Source organism: Silene latifolia, chromosome 4, assembly GCF_048544455.1.
Source record: "Silene latifolia isolate original U9 population chromosome 4, ASM4854445v1, whole genome shotgun sequence".
Classification (NCBI taxonomy): domain Eukaryota; kingdom Viridiplantae; phylum Streptophyta; class Magnoliopsida; order Caryophyllales; family Caryophyllaceae; genus Silene; species Silene latifolia.
Window position 1 is genome coordinate 25,941,942 of NC_133529.1, and position 22,845 is coordinate 25,964,786.

The window sequence follows — 22,845 nt, forward strand, 5'->3', positions numbered from 1 at the left end:
AAAGGAGCATCAAAAAATGAGTAATAATAAGAATATTTTGATGATGAAAATAAGAGCACAAATTAACCTCATTCCCATAAACGTTTCAAGAGCCATTGACAATAACAAAAGACATCAAACGCGTGTTTGAGGCGGGGAGGAGAGATCCAAAAAATAAAGACCTAAGAAGACTAAGGGTGTATCGCATTTATATTGGTCAGTTATCATATTTTAGATATTGACCGGCTAATTGCACACCTTAATAAAAGATAAACCAACTAGCCTAAACTAATGCAGTAGAGGAAGTCGGGATCGTATCCACAGGGGGACAAAAGTATTCTATTTGCTATTCTAAGTCTGCCTAAGTAACAAATTGGGGGTTGATTGATTGATTACTAAAATTAAAGTAGTGAAAGGAAAGAGAAATGAAACGTAAGAAATTGAGTCTAAAAATATAAGGAGAGATATCTAGGACTGTAGGTTCACCACGGTCTACAACGACCAAAGGTAGGGTCTAAGGTAAGCATAGATACGGTCTGAAGGATAATGAACAGGTCCTCTCGGTCCACTATTCACCCTAGAATACTTTTAAGTTGCTTTCCCTCTAATTAGGGTAAGCTATTGTCCTTAGCAAGTCTCTACCCTTTTCAAAATCTCGATCCAGGTCAAGGTTCAACCAAAAGGTTAATTAATCACATGAATTTAATTAATTAAACCGCAATTAAGATGCTACGATTAACAATTCAACGTAGTAAATATGCAAGCCCTAATATCCTAACAGAAAGTCGTCATACAACCGTGGCTCCCCTAGATCCTAGCACAAGGAAATTAGCTACGCATAATTGAATTAATGAAATTAACGATAATAACAATAATTAAAGTAAGCATGATGATATAATTGAAATAACAATTTAACATAAACTATAATCATAAATAAAAGAGACCAAAAGGAGAAACAAGAGAAGAGAATTAAAGGAAGAACGTAGGCTGATTGATTAGCGAATAAAGGAAAAGATTACAAAGTTTCCGATTCAAAAGTAAGAACAAAAGCAACGTATGAGAATGTTTAACAATATGAAAAGATGATCACCTAAAGTGTTTACTGAGTACCTCTTAAATAACAAAAAGGAGTAGATTATTAATCAAGCAACCAATGGGCCAAAATTATAAAGGAGATTTCGACCAAACTAGAGATAAGTCGATCGACCATTCTTCGTCGCGCAGTTCCTGCAATGCGCACTGAACTTCAAATGGGCGCCATTTCTTCGTTACTTGGGCAAATAGAGCGTTTTTTATGGCGTCGAAAAGTTAACAGGATAAGCTTTCACCTTAAATTTGAATCACTTGATTATCATTGTAAAAATAGAGTTATGACTCTTCAAAATAGGCACTAGCAATGTGAAGCTCTTAACGTCACACCAAACTATCACCAATTATCAAGTAAAGGTCTAACTGACTCTTTAACCTTTTAAAATGTTTGATAAACTTCCTTAGTAGTAGGAAGTCCAATCTATAGCTCTTCCAAATCTCCATGTACTCAAGAATCGGCTCGTAAATGCATACTTTGGACACTTTTCCTGTAAAACCAATACGAATACACCAAAGTAGCAAATGTGGAGAATTTGACACTAAAATAGCTCCTAAAAGCATCTAGTGTGCATAGGAATTCCTGCCAAAATGGTAAGAAAACTGTATATGAAATGCACACTTCAGATATAAAGATCAGAAGATAGAAAACGTGTGCATATTGTATGTAAAACAGTGTTCAGTGAATTAAAATACAAAATGGGTTGTCATTTTTGTTTTGTTTACCAATTAAACCTCTCAAAACTATTATTTAAAAAGATGTGTCATCCAAATGTCAATTAACGTAAATAATAAAATCACAAGATGAAGTAATAATGATCGTTCGTCAAATTATGTTAGCACTATAATTGTCCTACGATCCTCTTTACACAATAAAGATTAAAACACGCTTAAACATTTTACATATAGCCAATTATTTTAGAATCCGTGCAACGCACGGGCAGCACACTAGTACAATCTAAAGTTAAGGGGGCTAATTTTTTTTTTATTATTTTGGGGACAAATTAACAATATAACACACTACACTTAAGAAACAAAAAATCGAAAGCATGATAAACTGGCACTTAGCAATTAGGAGAGTGCTAAAATTCCCATCGGAAATCGGAACAGTAAGTGCTTTGGGAGGAGCCAATGACGGGGATGACGACGTTGAAGGTGGCAGAGCCATATGTAGCTCGGAGAAGCCATACTACTCATACCTAAGATAACAACTATGATTCAACATCCGGCAACCCTTGTTGTCGCCACACGAAGTTGTTATAACATTGATGATTATTTGTAGACACGTTTGACAATAAAGTAGAGCAAGATATGGGGTGCATTGCACCATTGTGTACACAGAGACGGTACTATCCTTAAGTTGAGCGACTTGAGTCCCAAAGTATCACTCGTCTCCGATAATGGCTGACGTTGGGTTACTCATTCGTTTTTCTAAGTTGTGTATGGCATCACCTGCTTGTCCTTGGTTTGTGTATGCTTGCGGATCACTCGCCACATCCTCCATGTTTTCATAAGGGATCTGGACAAACTCATTTACAATTCCAAGAAAAGAGACATCTGAATACCGAACCATAAAGAAGGAAATTATGTAATGTTGTGCACCACTTTGACAAGTGACAAGAGCAATGTTAACCATTTATCACATCAAAGTTGTATTATGAGAACCTTTTGTTGTTGCTATTAGACAATTCTGCAACTAACGATCGTATATAATATTAACCGTTAGTTTAAAGGTTGGTAAATTGGTATTCCCTTAAAATGTGTCAAAGGCCCATGAACGTTTTAGCACTTGCGCCCCTAAAATCTCTATTTGTATTTGTACAAATTAGGCCAGCTTACAAATCCCTTTTCCTCATGCGAAGAGCTGGAGCTTGTAATTAAGAGACCAAGTACGATAATTTATTTAGTTAATTAATAACTATAATAATAAAATAAAATAAAAAACGTCGACAACAACAATAATAACGATAGTTATGGCATAACACTAATAAATAACGTCATAATAGATGTGACAAAATATGAAAAATCGTGCAAAATGTTTAGTAATTAAGGGAATATATATTGTATATATACTGTGCCTATATATATTGTGACAATATATGTTGTGGCAATTGAATATACATATAAATAACAATTTTTTTTCTACGGGCCCCTTTGTCTCCAGGACTCAGTGCGACCGCCTTGTTGTAGTGGGTCAAATCCGACCTTGGTCACGCAAAATAATAGACCTTCTTCGTTCGGCTGTTGGTCAGAGATTTTATTTCTTTGGCTGTTGGTCAGAGATTTGAGATATTGCCTTCTCTTGCGTACTCCGGAGCCATGTAGCCTCTGAAAACACGTAAAAAACTATTAAATATTATAAATTAATCAAAATCAAGAAGAAATTTATCAAACTCTATGAAAATGTCAATGCTTACGGAGTCCCTGCAATTCTGGCGGTGTTAGATTACGATTGATCATGATTAAATAGTTTATCAAGGCCAAGATTGGCAACTTTGGGGTTCATCTGATGATCGAGGATAATGTTGCTTGGTTTCAGATCATGGTGTATAATTTCGAGCCATGAATCTTCATGTAGATAGAGAACCGCCTTTGCAACTCCTATGATGATTCGGAATCGACATTCCATTCGAGAGTTGCTCGTCTTGAACCTGTAAGAAATTAATAACATGGTTTATGAAAATTTCAAGTGATGTCTAACAGAGGCATACAAGTCTAAAGCCCTAACATAATAAGACAACATGGTTTATGTGTTAGGCAAAACTTAAGACAACATGTTTATGTGATGTTTAATAGAATAGAATCATAAAGACTAGAGCCCAAATTTAAGTGAATTATGTAGAAAAAAATGTTCTGTTTCCTATAATTTAAAAACAATTGGATAAAAAGTCCGGGACTAGACATACCGAAAAGAATACGATCGTGACTCGAATACGGAAGAACTCATTGATTAGGATTCTTTCAGTTTTCGATATGCATAATCCAATTAACTTTGATCACCAAATTCTTATGTTGTAGACTCACGAGTAACACGATTTCATTTTTGAATTTATCTATCCCTTGTTTAGAGTTTATTGCGAGCCATTTGAGAGTTTTCCCTGTTTATTATCATTGTCAAAAAAATATTTATAACAATTGTCAAAAGAAAATAATAAAAATATAGATGTGATAGAATACGAACCCTACCTTGTATACTTACTCGAAACCACCTTGTCCAAGTTTGTTTTCCTTTGCAAAGTTAGTTGTCGCTCTTTTAATACTCGCAAAGCTAAATATCACAGATTTTAGACTACCAGAACCATCCAAGTCCCCTGTTTCAATATAAATGTTAACAAAAGAGTCTTATAGTAAACCTCTATATAGTCAGAAGGAAAGTAATATACAATGATATTGTGATTATTTGATATCTAACATGTTTTATGCAAACTTCAAGTGATGCTTAACGTAGGCGCACCTCTCGACAAGTGACAATAACAATATTAACCATTTTATCACATCAAAGTTGTATTATGAAAACCTTTTGTTGTTGCTATTAGACAAATGACAAATCTATCACTAACGATCTTATAAAAAATTAACCTTAGTTTAAAGGTTGGTAAATTGGTATTCCTTTAAAATGTATTCCTTTAAAATGTGTCAAAGGCCCATGAAAGTTTTAGCACTTGCGCCCCTAAAATCTCAATTTATTTGTACGAATTAGGCCAGCTTACAAATCCCTTTTCCTCATGCGAAGAGCAGGAGCTTGTAATTAAGAGACCAAGTGCGATAATTTATTTAGTTAATTAATTACTATAATAATAAAATGAAAAAAAAAAAGAAAATTGTCGACAACAACAATAATAACGATAGTTATGGCATAACACTAATAAACGTCACAATTGATGTGATAAAATATGAAAAATCGTTCAAAATGTTTAGTAATTAAGGGAATATATATTGTATATATACTGTGCATATATATATTGTGACAATATATGTTGTGCAATTGAATATACATATAAATAACGATTTTTTTTTCTACGGGCCCTTTTGTTTCTAGGAGTCAGTGCGACCGCACTTGCTGTAGTGGGTCAAATCCGACCTTGGTCACACAAAGTATTAGACCTTCTTCGTTCGGCTGTTGGTCAGATAATTCGTTTCTTTGGCTGTTGGTCAGAGATTTCGCTGAGATATTGCCTTCTCTTGCGTACTCCGGAGCCATGTAGCCTCTGGAAACACGTAAAAAACTATTATATATTATAAATTAATCAAAATCAAGAAGAAATTTATCAAACTTTATGAAAATGTCAATGCTTACGGAGTCCCTGCAATTCTGGTGGTGTTAGATTGCGATTGATCATCATTAAATAGTTTATCAAGGCCAAGATCGGCAACTTTGGGGTTCATCTGATGATCGAGGAGAGTGTTGCTTGGTTTCAGATCACGGTGAATAATTTCGAGACGTGAATCTTCATGTAGATAGAGAACCGCCTTTGCAACTCCTATGATGATTCGGAATCGACATTCCATCCGAGAGTTGCTCGTCTTGAACCTGTAAGAAATTAATAACTTATGCAAATTTCAAGTGTTGTCTAACAGAGGCATACAAGTCTAAAGCCCTAACATAATAAGACAACATGGTTTATGTGTTAGGCAAAACTTAAGACAACATGTTTACGTGATGTTTAATAGAACGGAATCATAAAGACTAGAGCCCAAATTTAAGTGAATTATGTAGAAAAAAAATGTTCTATTTCCTATAATTTAAAAACAATTGGATAAAAAGTCCGGGACTAGACATACTGAAAAGAATGCGATCGCGACTCGAATACGGAAGAACTCATTGATTAGGACTCTTTCAGTTTTTGATATGCATAATCTAATAATCGTTGAAAGTGATGTAGAGATAGAAAGAGAAAAGAGGAAAAAAAAAGGGGGATTCATCGCGAAAAATAATTAGAGTTTCAATATGACAATTGCAAAAAATTCTGCAATTAGTTCTTCATCTTCACCAAAAAACCAAAAAAATAGTTCTAATAATAAGTTTGATCTTCTTTCTTCTACAACACAAGAGGAATTTCCTGCTCTCGCACGCAAAGAAGGTCCTTCAGATGTAGATGTTCAAAAGGAGAAAGCTATGGGGACGATTGTTGGAATTCCTCCACTGTCGCTGGAGCCATTAGTGGAAGATGTGACGGAGGAGGAAGATGAAAGTGTGGAAATCCCGGCTGTTTTCGAACCTATTGCAGAAGGTCCTGAATTATTGCAATTTACTGAAGCGGAAGTGCAGGTTGAATTGAACTACTGGCGTAATTCTGTTTACTGTTTCATATTGGGGTCGAATCCGCCTTGGGAGATTGTAGAGGGGTTTATCCGACGACTCTGGGTCAATTATCAGGTAGACAAACTGTCCTTTCTCCCTAATTGTGTGTTTATGGTCCGTTTTAAGAATAAAGGTGCTATGGCGGCTGTACTGAAACAAGGCCATTTTCTATTTGATAATAAGCCGTTAATAGTAAAGCCTTGGACGCCTGATGTCGAGTTGATTAAGCATGAGGTGAAATCTGTTCCGGTGTGGGTTAAACTACACCAATTGCCTCTCAAATTTTGGGGGAAAGGGATACCTAAAATTGCGGGGCTTTTGGGGAACTATATTAAATGTGATCCTGCTACTGAAGAGAAAACGCGAATTGGGTATGCTAGGGTTATGATTGAAGTTTCTTTTGGCAGTGCCTTATCTGACAAAGTGAGATTTTTAGATGAGCATGGAGATATGGTTGAGGTGGAAGTGGAATACGAGTGGAAACCAGTGGCTTGTGATGTTTGTCATGGTGTGAGGCATCTTTCTGCTGACTGTAGGAAAGCCCCTAAGAAGAAGACACAGGCTCCTCTTCCCACCCAAAAACCAGCTGCTAAAATTTGGAGGCCAAAAGCTGTGGGGATTTCTAAATCACAGCAGGACAAGGGTAAAGCAAAGGTGACCTCTCCTGTTGTTGTGACACATAGTGGCCCTACTGTGGAAATACAATTGCAAACTCCTGTGGTGTGGCATCGTACAGGTACTTATTCCTCTGGACCTACTCCTATTCGTCCTATAATGCGTATGAGTAGGCAAGAGACTACTGAGGGTGCATGTAGTGTCCATACTTTTGGTCAGCAAACTTTTCTAGAAGCTCTAAATAAGTCCAATACACCCAAGGTAGGCATTGGGACAAGTGGTAGTGTTCCTCACCTTGTGGTGGGGAATGTATAATCTGGGTTTTTGGAATGTGAGGGGACTGAATAAGCCTACCAAACAAAGACAAGTCAAATGGTTTATGCACACGAACAAAGTAGGTTTGTTTGGTCTCCTAGAGACAAAGATAAAGTCTTTGTCTCTGAATAGTCTCACTGGAATTCTTATGGATGGTTGGAGTATATCAACTAACAATAGGTGGCACAAGGGGGGTAGGATTTGGATTCTGTGGAATCCTACCATTTATCAGGTTGATTTTTGTGATTATTCTGCTCAATGCATCAATATGAGGATTCTGGAAATTGCTACTGGGAAAATTTTCTTTTTGTCTATGGTTTATGGGTTCAATGATATTATTGCTAGGCAAGAGCTGTGGGAACAGCTTGTTCAGTTTGCATCTACAGTTGATGGACCATGGTTGGCCTGTGGTGATTTTAACACAGTACTCTCTCATACTGAAAGATTAGGAGGTAGCTGTAGTGATGCTGAAATAGATGATTTTCATGACTGCTTGTCTAAGTGTGGCTTAGTTGACAGTCCAGCTATGGGGTCTTTATTCACTTGGAATAACAAGCAGGATGTTACAACTAGAGTTTACAGTAGGTTGGATAGGGCTTTGATTAATGGAGAGTGGGGACATCAGATGCATGATATGTTTGCTCACTTCCTACCTGAAGGTGATTTTGACCATACCCCATGTATTATGAAGAGCAGAAATCAGCATATGCATCATAAGAAACCCTTCAAGTTAATATGTGGGGGAAAGCTCCTCAGTATCTCAATTCTATTTCTACCTGGTGGAACATGTATTTCAAGGGGACAAAAATGTTCTGTCTGGTGGCTAAGCTTAAACAGTTGAAAGGCAAGTTTAGGCAGTATAATCAGGAGCACTTTTGTGATATTGAGAAGAGTTCTATTATGGCCCTGAAGAATTTGGAGTACATTCAGAGCCAACTTGCTACTAATCCAGGTGACCTTTACTGGAGTGCAAAAGAGAGTCAGGCTTTAAATGAATACAAAGATTTGAAAGATGCCTGTACTCTTTTCCTGAGGCAAAAAGCTAAGGCTACTTGGATGAAGGATGGGGATTGCAACACCAAATATTTTCATGGGGTTATTAAAAGTCATTTTTTGAGAAATCAAGTTTTGTCTATCAAAGATACTAATGGTAAGGAACATGAAGACCCTCAGCAAATTCAAGCTGCCTTTCTGAAATATTACATTCATTTGCTGGGGACTGAAAGTCATACTGTTTCTGTTAATCCCAAGATCATCAGGAAAGGGAGTGTGTGCACTGCTTCTCATGCTGCTATTTTGCTTAAGCCTGTGACTAGTGAGGAAATTAAGGCTACTATTTTCTCTATTCCTGATCACAAGGCGCCTGGCCCATATGGTTATTCTAGTGCATTTTTCAAGGATTCTTGGAGTGTAATTGGTGGTGAGGTTTGTGATGCTATCTGTAACACCCCCATTTATTTAAGGGCCTGCACTAGGACTCCTCAGATAAAGAAGGGTGTTACCATCTCGGAAATCCGAGGCAGTAGATAACAAAGAGAAGGATAACAGTACTTTAAATTAAAAAGGTTATAATGTTTACAACGGAAATAACACATGTCTTAAATAAAGATAAAGTCTGACAACTAAACAAAATAAAGGTGAGCTAGCTCTAAGTCAGGTGATCCACGCTCTCTCCCTGCCAGCTCCCAAATGTCTCAACCACCTGTCAATCTGCTCCCCATTAAAAGGATCATCACAGGCATACACGAATACACAGGGTCAACCGCGAGGTTGAGTAGGTAATACGATATAATAAAGAATGCAATGCAATGCTCCTCCAATCAACTCCATCACACACATCCCCGGCACGCCCAGCCATACCGATCCCCGGTAGACTATATATATCGACCGTAGTCGATCCGCCTCGCTCGTTACGGAGGACACCAGGGCAAGTCCTGCAGAACCCGCCTGGGCCTTAATCACAACCATCTCATCTCCTCCAACTCCAACTCCAATGCAAATGCGATGTATGAAACATATGAAACAAAATGCTCAACAGGATAGATAAAATAGCCAGGTATGTCATATAATCCCAAACATGTCAACTCATTAACAATCAAAATTTCAATCAGTGTATTCCCCTACCTCAGTATTGCAGTCAAAAGTCGGGTGCTTAGTAATATTCCACAACAAATTCGCCCTCTGAAAAACAATAAATAATAAACAATTACTTAAACCATCCCCTTCCCAAAATAGAAAGTTACTAAAATTAGAACTTCTTAAAATGGAAAGTTTCCTTAAATGGAAACTTTCCCGATCTAGCAGTTTTCTATTTTACCAACCCGACTTAGACCCGTCTCTAAACATTTGAATAACTCGGGAATTAATTAACTAAATAAGGATACGATATAGAAAGTGATAAAACAAGTTTTACGTTTTTAAAAGGGTCAAACCACACCAATTAACCCATCAACCCGTCTCCTACCACCCGTACCTTCCCTTTCTCTCACACCCCTCACGCGCCACCCCAAACCACCACGAACACCACCAGGTCTGCTCCCCTCTTCGCCCCCACCGCCAACAACCGGCCCCAGCCGGGTCGATCGCCACGATGGTGAGTCGAACGAGCCATCATTTGGCCTGGTTCCCACCGTGCCTCACCCAAACACCCCCTTGTCCTCGACACACGCCCACCGCAGACCGTCCCCCTAGCCTCTCGCCCAATCACCACCACCACCGCTCGCCGTCCCGCCACGCACCCGGACACCGTGACACCACCATTTCGACCTCCCCGAGTCCACGGTGGTGTCACCCCAACCTAAGCATCTAAAACCCGCCCGAAAACCCCCCGTTAACACCCGTGTGGTCTACCCCCGTCAACGACACCTCTCGCCGCCAATTCCGCCGCCAAGAACCTCCCTAACCACCACCATTAGAGACGACCCAGACCACCCAATACCATAACCCCGACACCAGACACCAACCTCCCTTCCCTGAGCCACGACGACACAACCAAAAACCTGACAGAAAACGCAAAATAAAAACAAGGGAGTTGCACCCATACCTTTTCCGCCACCTAGACAGCCACCAGGGTTAACTATGGATGTCGACTACCACCCTAAGGTCCTCCTTCTTTGCTCCGACAATACCCACACTCACTCTTCTCTCTCTCGATTTGTGTGCTTGTTGGGAAATGTGCTGCTGCAAGGTGATAGGCGGGTTGGGGATTGGGGTTTTGTAGGTTTAGGGTAAAATTAGGTTAAACTTAGATTAATTGTTAATTTGGGTCATGGGTACATGGGCTTGGGTCAACGGGTAAAAAGGGGTAAATGGGTAAGTGTAGAAAATGAATTAGTTGACGTGATTCGTTCAATTAAACCCGTCTTAACAAGTTTACGATAACAAAACGACTAAACAATTATCTCGACTCAATTAACGATATAAAGGACAACACAATTAACGGTATAAAAATACGGAGTATTACAGTCTTCCCCCCTTAAAATGAACTTCGTCCCGAAGTTCACTCATCTAGCAAACTCCCACACGCCTCGATGTGAGTCCCAAAACAAATCCCCTGAGGTAAAAGACACATGGATCTAGGTCGGAAACAAAATGTTGCATTCTACCCTCCTAAAAAGAAAGTTACGTCCCGTAACTTACCTCAAAGGAACAGATGTGGATAACTCTCTCTCATCGCGGCCTCGGTTTCCCAGGTAGCCTCCTCTGCTTTATGATTAGTCCACAGCACTTTCACTAAAGCAGTCTCTCCGTGCCTGGTCTTTCTAACCTTCCTGTCCAAGATCTCCTTAGGCGTCTCGATGTAAGTCAACTGGTCGTCCACCTCGACCACATCATGGCTCAAAATGTGCGAAGGGTCACTCAAATATCTCCGCAACCGAGAAACATGGAAGACATTATGTACCCGGCTAACGCCGTGGTGGTAGAGCTAGCCGGTATGCCACTTCTCCAACTCTATCCAGGATCTCATATGGCCCAATAAACTTCTGGCTCAACTTTCCCCGCTTCCCGAATCTCATCACTCCCTTCATTGGAGACACTCTAAGAAGTACTTTCTCCCCACCGGAAAGAAATGTCGCTTCTCCTAGCATCGCATAGCTCTTTCACGGTCCTGGGCGGCCCTCATCTTCGTCGAATGATCCGCACCGCTCAACCATCTCCCGAATCATCTCGGTCCCAAAACTACCGCATCGGCTCGATCATCCCAACACACGGGACTCCTACACTTCCCGCCATATAGAGCCTCAAATGGAGCCATCCCAATACTAGCGTGGTAATTGTTGTTGTATGAAAACTCAATCAACCCCAATCTATCCTCCCAAGACCCGCCGAACTCCAAAACACAAGCCCTCAACATGTCCTCGAGTGTCTGAATAGTCCTCTCTGTCCGACCATCCGTATTTGGATGAAAAGCGGTGCTCATCTTTAATCGAGTACCCATTAGTGATGTAACTCCTGCCAAAATTTGGATAGAAAACCGGAGTCTCTATCGGAAATGATGTCCTTGGGTACACCATGCAGCCTTCACCACATACCGAACATAAGCCTTGGCCAACTCGGCTTTACTCCAAGTATCCTTCATGGGAATAAAGTGAGCGGACTTGGTTAGCCTATCCACGATCACCCAAATCATATTGTTACCTCTCTGAGTTCGAGGCAACCCAACGATGAAATCCATGGAAATGCTCTCCCACTTCCACTCCGGCACATCTAAAGGTTGAACCTTCCCTTGCGGTCTCTTATGTTCCCCCTTCACCCTCTGGCACGTCAAGCATCGAGCTACGAACTCAGCAACTTCCCTCTTCATATTCGGCCACCAAAAAGTCTTTTTGAGGTCCTTGTACAGCTTATCTCCCCCAGGATGAACCGAGTATGGTGTAGCATGAGCCTCAGTAAGAATCTTCCTCTTCAACTCCTCGTTATCCGGAACACACCACCGTCCCCCAAACCTCAGACTACCATCAGCATGGATAACAAACTTGGAATCAACCCCAGCTTCTGCCTGTTCTACTGCGTTGCGCCACTTCTGAATTCTATCATCGGCTTTCTGTAGCTCTCTGATCTCCTCATATAACTCCGGCTCAACGGTCAAGTCCCCAAGAGTCTCTCCTCTTCGGATCACGTGGATTCCCATCTCCCGCAGCTCATTATGCATCCTCACTCTAGATCTGGCACTGCGCAAAGCATGGATGGATTTCCTGCTCAAGGCATCAGCTACGACATTCGCTTTCCCTTCATGATAAAGTATCTCCATGTCATAATCGCCAATCAATTCGATCCATCTCCTCTGTCTCATGTTCAACTCCTTCTGTGTGTAAATGTACTTTAAGCTCTTATGATCGGAAAACACTTTGAAGGTAGCCCCATAGAGATAGTGTCGCCATAACTTGAGCGCAAACACTACAGCCCCCAACTCTAGATCATGAGTAGGGTAATTCTCCTCATAGGTCTTCAATTGTCGGGAAGCGTAAGCGATTACCTTCCCGTTTTGCATCAAAACACACCCCAAACCCTTCTTGGAAGCATCAGTATACACCTCGAAATTATCGTTCCCATCTGGTAGAGCAAGGATAGGAGCTGTAGTGAGTCGTTCCTTGAGGGTTAGAAACGCCTCTTCACAACTCTCATCCCAAACAAACCTGTTCTCCTTCCGCATTAAGGACGTCAATGGCTTGGCGATCTTTGAAAAGTCCTTAACAAACCTCCGGTAATAACCTGCTAGCCCCAAGAAGCTTCGGATCTCACCCACATTCCTAGGACTCTGCCATCTCGTCACTGCCTCAATCTTACTAGGATCAACCGACACCCCTTCCTTGGAAATCACATGGCCCAGAAAAGCAACTTTCTTCAGCCAGAACTCGCACTTGCTCAGCTTGGCATATAACTGGTTCTCCTTCAAGGTTTTCAAGACTAACCTCAAATGTTCCTCATGTTCCTCCTCATTCTTGGAGTATACCAGGATATCATCGATGAACACAACCACGAACTTGTCCAGGTAAGGACTGAACACCCGATTCATCAAGTCCATAAATGCTGCTGGCGCATTAGTCAACCCGAATGGCATCACCACGAACTCATAGTGCCCATACCTTGTTCTGAAAGCGGTCTTAGGTATATCCTCGTTCTTAATGCTCAGCTGGTGATAACCTGACCTCAGATCGATCTTAGAGAAAACTCCGGCTCCACTCAATTGATCAAACAAATCATCGATCCTTGGCAAAGGATAACGGTTCTTGATGGTTACATTGTTCAACTCACGGTAATCCACGCAAAGCCTCAAGCTTCCATCTTTCTTCTTGACAAACAACACTGGTGCTCCCCAAGGTGAAACACTAGGCCTTATGTAGCCTTTCTCTGCTAGTTCATCCAGCTGCTTCTTTAGTTCCTCCATCTCCTTTGGTCCCATACGGTAAGGTGGTTTAGAAATCGGCCCTGTTCCGGCTTCGATCAATGGAAAATTCCACTTCTCTTTTCGGTGGTAACCACGGAAGGTCCTCCAGGAAACACACTCTCGAACTCCCTCACCACGGGAATCTCGGACACCTTAGGGGTCTCCGACTCATTATCCCACATCTGACACAAGATTAACTGGTCCCCTTTCCTCAGACTCGACTTTAGGGTATTAACAGATATGAATTTGACTCTTGGCTTGACCACATACCCCTTATAAGACACCCTAGTTCCCCTAGGTCCCCTCAAAGAGATCTTCTTCTGATAGCAGTCGATAAAAGCCTTGTATTTCCCCAACCAGTCCATCCCCAGAATCACCTCAAAACCCCCCAAGGGAAACTCGATAAGGTCACAATGAAACACAACCTCTCCTATCTTGATTGGTACCCCAGTGTAGACTCTATCACAAGACACCGACTCCCCCGAAGGTACCACTACCGAATCAACAATCCTATCATATGACTTAAGGTTTAAGACTCGGCATGTTCATGAGATATAAAAGAATGTGTAGCTCCGGAATCAAACAACACAAAGGTGGGTTTAGAGTTAACAGGAAAAGTACCAGTCACAACATGTGCATCCTCCTTTGCTGCTTCCTTCCCCATGGCAAAGAGCTTGCCACTGGACTTAGCTCCAGACTGACTCGATGAAGCGGTATTGGGTTGCTTGTTCCCCTCGTTCTGGTTCCTCTGGAAATTACCACCCCCACTGGACTGGTTTTGCTGGCTACGGTTCTGGTAGTTGTTGTAGCTTCCTTGGTAACTGTTGCTTGCCCCAGATCGGGCACCTCCTCCATAGCCCGTGTTAGGAGTACGGTAGCTGCTGTATCCTGATCCCGCTGTCCGAGACCCATCGAACCAGATGTAGGTGTTCGGAAACCCCAGCATTGGTTTCCTCCGAACTTCGGCACTCAAATTTCCTGTGTCCCAACTTCCCACACCCGAAACAAGTGATCCTGGACGCATCACCTCCAATACTAGCACCTCTGAAACTGCCTCCGCTTTGGTTCCTCATTCCCCCAGGAGCACTATTGGTGGAGTATCCACTGAACTTGCCTGAATTCGGCTTCTTGGCCCCAGTAGTATCACTGACAGTTTCCGACTTTCTCTTCTCAGCTTTTCCTTTCTTGTCTTCCTTGATCTGTTCGGAGAGCCTTTCAGCAGCACCAGCCCTCAGATAGATGTCTTGAACTGTGGTAGGTGGAGCTGCCGTGAGTCTCTTCTTGATATCTACCGTCAAACCCCTCTCAAACCTCATAGCCAGCATGGTCTCGTTCTTTGCAAACTCATCAATATATGAAGCCAACTGTCGGAACTTCCTATGGTATGTTTCCACTGTCATGTCCTCTGTCATCTTAAACGTATCGAACTCCTCCCTCAGCTTAGCTTTCCTGAACTCCGGCATGAACTGGTCCGTTAATATCACCTGAAATTCCAACCAAGACACGTACCCTTCCTCAATATCCCTAGCAACGTGGCGAATCTCTGCCTTGTTCCTATTCCACCACTCTCCAGCTGTGGCCCGGAGGTAGTGTGCCGCTTGGTCTACTTGCAGCTCTTCAGGACAAGCTATCAGTTCGAATAGGTTGGTGAACTCCCGACACCAATCTCCCAGCAAGTGAGGTTCCCCCTCCCCAGTGAAGAAGGTAGGGTTATGCCTCGCCACTATAGTACTCATCTTAGCAGGGTCCATTCTTTTAGCCTTTAGGGCCTCATTCTCAGCCAGCAGTCGGTCTAACTCTTCCTGGGTGATGTTTACAGCCGTGTTCCTTTTTGGAGGCATGACTACAAGAGAATTTTAGGGATTAGCTGCAATACAATACACCTTGGCCATTCTAGCCAATTCCATCACTCCTATCCTACCTGTCTATCTCGCATGGTTTAGGGGTCACATAACCGCATATCACTAGGCATAGCCTTCTAACACAACTTTATAGAGATATAAGTATAAATCAACCTTAAAACATGCAAGGTATTATGCCACAACCTCCTACCAACTCTTTATGCAACGATTATCATATCAATCAGTTAATACTTAAGCAATAATATATGGAGTTATGCTCAATATCATGCAACTTCTCTACCCTTCCTCTCATATGCACTCAGGGTTCCCGGGTCAAACTGAGAGGGCCAATGGTTCGGTGTGAGGGGGCCCCTAACTCATCCCTTACCTTTAGTGTGCTCCTAACAGTTTTGTCCCGGGGTTCATTTTATTTAGACTCTTCCTATATTCATTGGTTTTATTAGTTTAGGCCTGAAGATCGTTCGCTCTGATACCACTTTGTAACACCCCCATTTATTTAAGGGCCTGCACTAGGACTCCTCAGATAAAGAAGGGTGTTACCATCTCGGAAATCCGAGGCAGTAGATAACAAAGAGAAGGATATCAGTACTTTAAATTAAAAAGGTTATAATGTTTACAACGGAAATAACACATGTCTTAAATAAAGATAAAGTCTGACAACTAAACAAAATAAAGGTGAGCTAGCTCTAAGTCAGGTGATCCACGCTCTCTCCCTGCCAGCTCCCAAATGTCTCAACCACCTGTCAATCTGCTCCCCATTAAAAGGATCATCACAGCATACACGAATACACGTGGTCAACCGCGAGGTTGAGTAGGTAATACGATATAATAAAGAATGCAATGCAATGCTCCTCCAATCAACTCCATCACACACATCCCAAGCACGCCCACCATACCGATCCCCGGTAGACTATATATATCGACCGTAGTCGATCCGCTTCGTTACGGAGGACACCAGGGCAAGTCTGCAGAACCCGCCCGGGCCTTAATCACAACCATCTCATCTCCTCCAACTCCAACTCCAATGCAAATGCGATGTATGAAACATATGAAACAAAAATGCTCAACGGGATAGATAAAATAGCCAGGTATGTCATATAATCCCAAACATGTCAACTCATTAACAATCAAAATTTCAATCGGTGTATTCCCTACCTCGATTGCGGTCAAAAGTCGGGTGCTTAGTAATATTCCACAACAAATTCGCCCTACGAAAAACAATAAATAATAAACAATTACTTAAACCATCCCCTTCCCAAAATAGAAAGTTACTAAAATTAGAACTTCTTAAAATGGAAAGTTTCCTTAAATGGAAACTTTCCCGATCTAGCAGATTTCTATTTTACCAACCCGACTGGACCCGTCTCTAAACATTTGAATAACTCGGGAATTAATTAACTAAATAAGGATACGATATAGAAAGTGATAAAACAAGTTTTACGTTTTTAAAAGGGTCAAACCACACCAATTAACCCATCAACCCGTCTCCTACCACCCGTACCTTCCCTTTCTCTCACACCCCTCACGCGCCACCCCAAACCACCACGAACACCACCAGGTCTGCTCCCCTCTTCGCCCCCACCGCCAACAACCGACCCCAGCCCGGTCGTCATTCGCCGGTGAGTCGAACCGAGCCATCATTTGGCCTCGGTTCCCACCGTGCCTCACCCAAACACCCCTTGTCCTCGACACACGCCCACCGCAGCCGTCCCCTAGCCTCGCCCAATCACCACCACCCCGCTCGCCGTCCCGCCACGTACCCAGACACCGTGACACCACCATTTCGACCTCCCCCGAGTCCACGGTGGTGTCACCCCAACCTAAGCATCTAAAACCCGCCTGAAAACCCCCTGTTAACACCCGTGTGGTCTACCCCGTCAACGACACCTCTCGCCGCCATTCCGCCGCCAAGAACCTCCCTAACCACCACCATTAGAGACGACCTGACCACCCAATACCATAACCCCGACACGAGACACCAACCTCCCTTCCCCGAGCCACGACGACACAACCAAAACCCGACGAAAAACGCAAAATAAAAACAAGGGAGTTGCACCCATACCTTTTCCGCCACCTAGACAGCCACCAGGGTTAACTATGGATGTCGACTACCACCCTAAGGTCCTCCTTGTCGCTCTCCGACAATACCCACACTCACTCTTCTCTCTCTCGATTTGTGTGCTTGTTGGGAAATGTGCTGCTGCAAGGTGATAGGCGGGTTGGGGATTGGGGTTTTGTAGGTTTAGGGTAAAATTAGGTTAAACTTAGATTAATTGTTAATTTGGGTCATGGGTACATGGGCTTGGGTCAACGGGTAAAAAGGGGTAAATGGGTAAGTGTAGAAAATGAATTAGTTGACGTGATTCGTTCAATTAAACCCGTCTTAACAAGTTTACGATAACAAAACGACTAAACAATTATCTCGACTCAATTAACGATATAAAGGACAACACAATTAACGGTATAAAAATACGGAGTATTTACGGTCTTCCCCTTAAAATGAACTTCGTCCCGAAGTTCACTCATCTAGCAAACTCCCACACGCCTCGATGTGAGTCCCAAAACAAATCCCCTGAGGTAAAAGACACATGGATCTAGGTCGGAAACAAAATGTTGCACTATCAAGGATGTGTTTAGAACTGGTAAGCTCCTAAAACAACTCAATACCACTATCCTTACCTTAATTCCTAAATGCAAGATGCCCACCCATGTTACTCAATTTAGGCCCATTGCTTGTTGCAATGTGTTGTACAAGTGTGTTTCTAAGCTAATTTGTGCTAGGCTGGCTAAAATTCTACCTGATCTGATTAGCTTAAACCAGGGGGGTTTCATCACGGGTAGGAGTATTATTGAGAACATTCTAGTGTGTGAGGATCTTGTCAGGTTGTACAATAGGCAAGCTTGCTCACCTAGGTGTATGTTCAAAATGGACTTGATGAAGGCTTATGATTCTGTGAGTTGGAAATTTTTGGGAGAGTTATTAACTGCATTTAAGTTTCCCCCTCAGTTCAAAGAGTTGGTAATGAATTGTGTGACTAGTGCTTCTTTCTCAATTGCTCTTAATGGTGATACTTTTGGTTTCTTCCCTGGGAAGAGAGGTCTTAGGCAAGGTGATCCCATGTCACCTCTTCTTTTTACCTTGAGTATGGAGTACTTGAGTAGAATTATCAAATGTGCTACTGAGAAGCTTCATTTCAATTACCATCCCTTGTGCAAATCAATGAAGTTAACCCATCTTATGTTTGCTGACGATCTTCTTTTGTTTTGCAAAGGGAATGCACATTCCATTATGGTGTTGTTAAGAGCCTATTCTGCGCTTTTTCGTAGCATCGGGTCTTGGATGAATGCTCAGAAATCCCGTGCTTATTTTAATGGTGTAAGTAAATGTCGCAGTAGGAAGGAAATTCTCTCTGTCTCTGGGTTTTCAGAAGGTAAACTGCCTTTTAAGTACCTAGGGGTACCAATTACTGCAGGAAGGCTAAAGAAAAATGATTGTGGAGTTCTGATTGACAAGATAGTGGAAAGAATCAGAAGTTTGGGGGCTAGAAAATTGTCCTATGTTGGAAGACTTGTGCTGGTGTCTTCTGTCTTATCCACTATGCATAATTATTGGGCTTCTATTTTTGTTTTACCTGAGGGAGTTCTTAATAGAGTGGATGCCATTTGTAGGAACTTCCTTTGGGAAGGAAACACTGAGTATAATAGAGTACCCTCTGTTGGGTGGCATAAAGTTTGTGTACCTAAGAGGGAGAGGGGCCTAGGATTGCATCAAAGTTACTATTGGAATGTGGCAATGGTTGGTAAACTTGTTTGGTGGTTATGTTGTAAGCCTGACAGACTGTGGGTTCAATGGGTGAACCACATCTACATTAAAAATGCTGATTGTTTGGATTATACTCCTTCTACTGATGTCACTTGGTACTGGAAGAAAGTGTGCAGAGTGAAGGAGATCATCAAAGAGGGTTTTGTGAATGGTCAGTGGAGTGTTGGTGTGGGAGATTATTCTGTCAGGAGGTGTTATGAATGGGTGCGAGAGAGGAGGGCTCAGGTGGACTGGTATAATGCTGTCTGGTGCCCTATGGCTCTTCCTAAGCACTCTTTTGTGGCCTGGATTATTGCTCATCAGGGGCTCATGTTGAAGGACAGGCTGAAGTATTTCCAAGTTAGTACTGATGATTTATGTTGCATCTGTATGCAGTACTCTGAAACCCAAGAACATCTTTTTTCAGAGTGTGTTTTCAGCAAAGCTGTTTTGCAGCAGGTGGGTTCTTGGCTCTCGGTTGATCTCAGTCAGCATAATATGTTGGCAGCCATTACTAGAAGAAGATGGAGCAAACTGAAGAAGACTATGGCTACAGCAGCTCTACTTGCTTGTTGGTATGCTATATGGTTTCAACGTAATTCTGCTCGTCTGAAATTTGTTGTTGACAAACCTGAGTATGTTGCTACCCAGGTCAAAGTTTGTCTTAAAGCTAGGTTTTCTCATTGTATGCCGTCTGGAATTAAGCAAGCTGATTCCAGATGGTTGGCCACTGTTCGTTAATCTTATGTTTTAGGGGCACAAATTTGTATTAGTCTGAAAAATGTAATGTCTGGCAAAAATGGTTGTAAAATTTGCTTAATCAATGAAATGCTCACATTTTAGCAAAAAAAAAAAAAAAACTTTGATCACCAAATTCTTATGTGGTAGACTCACGAGTAACATGATTTCATTTTTGAATTCATCTACCCCTTGTTTAGAGTTTATTGCGTGCCATTTAAGAGTTTTGCCTGTTTATTATCATTGTCAAAAAAATATATATAACAATTGCCAAAAGAAAATAAAAAAAATATAGATGTGATAGAATACGAACGCTACTACCTTGTATACCTACTCGAAAACACCTTGTCCAAGTTTGTTTTCCTCTGCAAAGTTACTTGTCGCTCTTTTAATACTCGCAAAGGTAAATCTCATAGATTTTAGGCTACCAAAACCATCCAAGTCCCCTATTTCAATATAAATGTTAACAAAAGAGTCTTATAGTAAACCTCTATATAGTCAGAAGGAAAGTAATATACAATGATATTGTGATTATGTGATATCTAACATGTTTTATGCAAACTTCAAGTGATGCTTAACAGAGGCACCTCTCTAACAAGTGACAATAACAATATTAACCATTTTATCACATCAAAGTTGTATTATGGAAACCTTTTGTTGTTGCTATTAGACAAATGACAAATCTATCACTAACGATCTTATAAAAATTAACCGTTAGTTTAAAGGTTATAAATTGGTACTCCCTCAGTCCCGATTATATATTTACCTTTGATTTTAGGATAATAATCAAGGAGGAGGGGGATTACTTATGGCTCTTACTAATAGATGACGAGTGAATAGCTGGTCAAATTATCTATAAAAAGACATTTTTAAATTAGAAAAGTAAAAAGCAAATGAGACACCTAAAAATTAAATAGGTAAACAGATTACGGTGACGGAGGAAGTATTAAAAATAATAGGTTAGTTCTAAAAGATTATGTATGAGGTGGCTAAAAAATGAATAGGATGGTGTCTTTCCGGATACCGCAGGTAACATGTTGGCTGCTTTCACAGAAAGATTGGGTCTGGCGACAGTGACGAGAGCGGAATTGATGGCTCTCAAAAGGGGTCTGATCATGGTCACGGAGATGTCTTTTCACCGGCTTATTATACAAACGGATTCTCAACCTATTATTAATTTGTTGAAAGCGGTGGATACGTTACCTTCCGCTCATGCTCACCTTGTCCAAATTTGCAAATGCTTTCTCAATTATCATCCACATAAAGTCAAGATCCACCATATTTATAGAGAAGCAAATGCGTGTGCACACTGGTTAGCTAATGCCGGAGTGAACCAAACTCAGCAGGTGGTCATTTGGGAACCTGATGATATACCGAACCACTTATTTCGGTTTATGCAACAAGATATTGGAGGTGTTTCATGACCTAGGCTTGTCCCATTTTATGCTTTTTAATTTTTGTTTAGTTTTTGGTAGTTAGTTTCCTTTTTGTTTCCGGGTTTTACCCCGCTTTGTGTAACAAAAAAAAGAAAACCACGTGACTTCAATTTACTTCATATAAACGGATTATAAGCCTCACGACCATTTTTGCCAAATCCTCGTACCAAAAAAACAACATGTCTCTAATCAAATTTTTAAACCCATTACTTTGCCTAACTACTCTTATAATTATACTTGCAAACTCAACCTCACAAGAATTTCAACCAACTTAGTTATACTCAACACGTTCAAACAAAACCAAGTTCTCCAACAACACCCAATACTAAACCAACCTCAAGACCCTCTTTCATTCCCTCACCGTCAACGCGACCGTCAACCCCACCAGTTTCCACCACACGTCGGTGGCACCATCCACCAAGGATGTCGTATATGGAATTTTCCTCTGTCGCGGTGACTAGATTATCGCCTCATGCAAAGACTGTGTTGCCACGGTCACAACCAACTTACATGACATAAATTGTCCTAATAGGGTCATGGCAATTACAGGATACGACGAGTGCATGGTTAGGTACTCTAACGCATCGTTTTACGGTAAAATGGACGAAAATCTTGAATTCCGACTCATGAATTCATTCGAAAATGTTACGAGTAACATGACTATCTTCACTCAACTCTAATATGATGCATAATTTGTCTATTCGAGCTGCAAATGATGACCTAATAAAAAGTATGCAACGGATATCATCGATTACACGAGTTTACAAACATTGTATGGTTTGTTACAATGCACACCCGACTTGAGTACTAGTCAATCTGAGAAATGTTGAAGGATTGCAATTAGATTGCTTCCCATTGGTATAGGTGGTAGGACTATGAAACCTAGCTGTTATGCTCGGTATGAGATGTACCCATTTTTTATTGCGGCGGATAACTTGACTTTGCCACCGCCAACCCCGGGAGTAGCCCTGCCATTGACGCCTCCGGCGAGTGGTTAGGTCAACTATAAACTTCAAACGCTATTACTAGAGCTGGCAAGTCTGATCCGACCCGAGTGACCCGACCCGAACCCGAGCAAACTCAACCCGACCCGACCCGAGAATATTGCAACCCGAAACCGAAAGCGACCTGACCCGATGATGACCCGTAACTCGACACGACCCGATGACCAGTGACCCGAAAACGACCCGACCCGATGACGACCCGTTACCCGACTTGACCCAATGATCAATGACCCGAACCCGACCCAGATCCGACCCAATGTTGACCCGACCCAATACTGACCCGATTAAATTGATAAATCTACTATTAAGCTTAATATT

General features: G+C 41.5%; 3 protein-coding genes across 3 annotated transcripts; 1 reads left to right on the plus strand and 2 right to left on the minus strand.

The window, feature by feature from the left end:
* Positions 1-7,565: 7,565 nt before the first annotated feature.
* LOC141651263 (uncharacterized) lies at positions 7,566-9,344 on the plus strand. Its single transcript, XM_074458981.1, has 3 exons — positions 7,566-7,956; positions 8,016-8,722; positions 9,336-9,344. The coding sequence occupies exons 1-3, from the start codon at positions 7,566-7,568 to the stop codon at positions 9,342-9,344; spliced, it is 1,107 nt and encodes a 368-aa protein (XP_074315082.1).
* An 808-nt stretch (positions 9,345-10,152) lies between these two features.
* Positions 10,153-12,449, minus strand: LOC141651264 (uncharacterized). Its single transcript, XM_074458982.1, has 2 exons — positions 12,018-12,449; positions 10,153-10,296 (listed from the first exon to the last, which is right to left on the minus strand). The coding sequence occupies exons 1-2, from the start codon at positions 12,447-12,449 to the stop codon at positions 10,153-10,155; spliced, it is 576 nt and encodes a 191-aa protein (XP_074315083.1).
* Positions 12,450-14,548: 2,099 nt separating this feature from the next.
* Positions 14,549-15,526, minus strand: LOC141651265 (uncharacterized). Its single transcript, XM_074458984.1, has one exon. The coding sequence runs from the start codon at positions 15,524-15,526 to the stop codon at positions 14,549-14,551; it is 978 nt and encodes a 325-aa protein (XP_074315085.1).
* Positions 15,527-22,845: the final 7,319 nt, after the last annotated feature.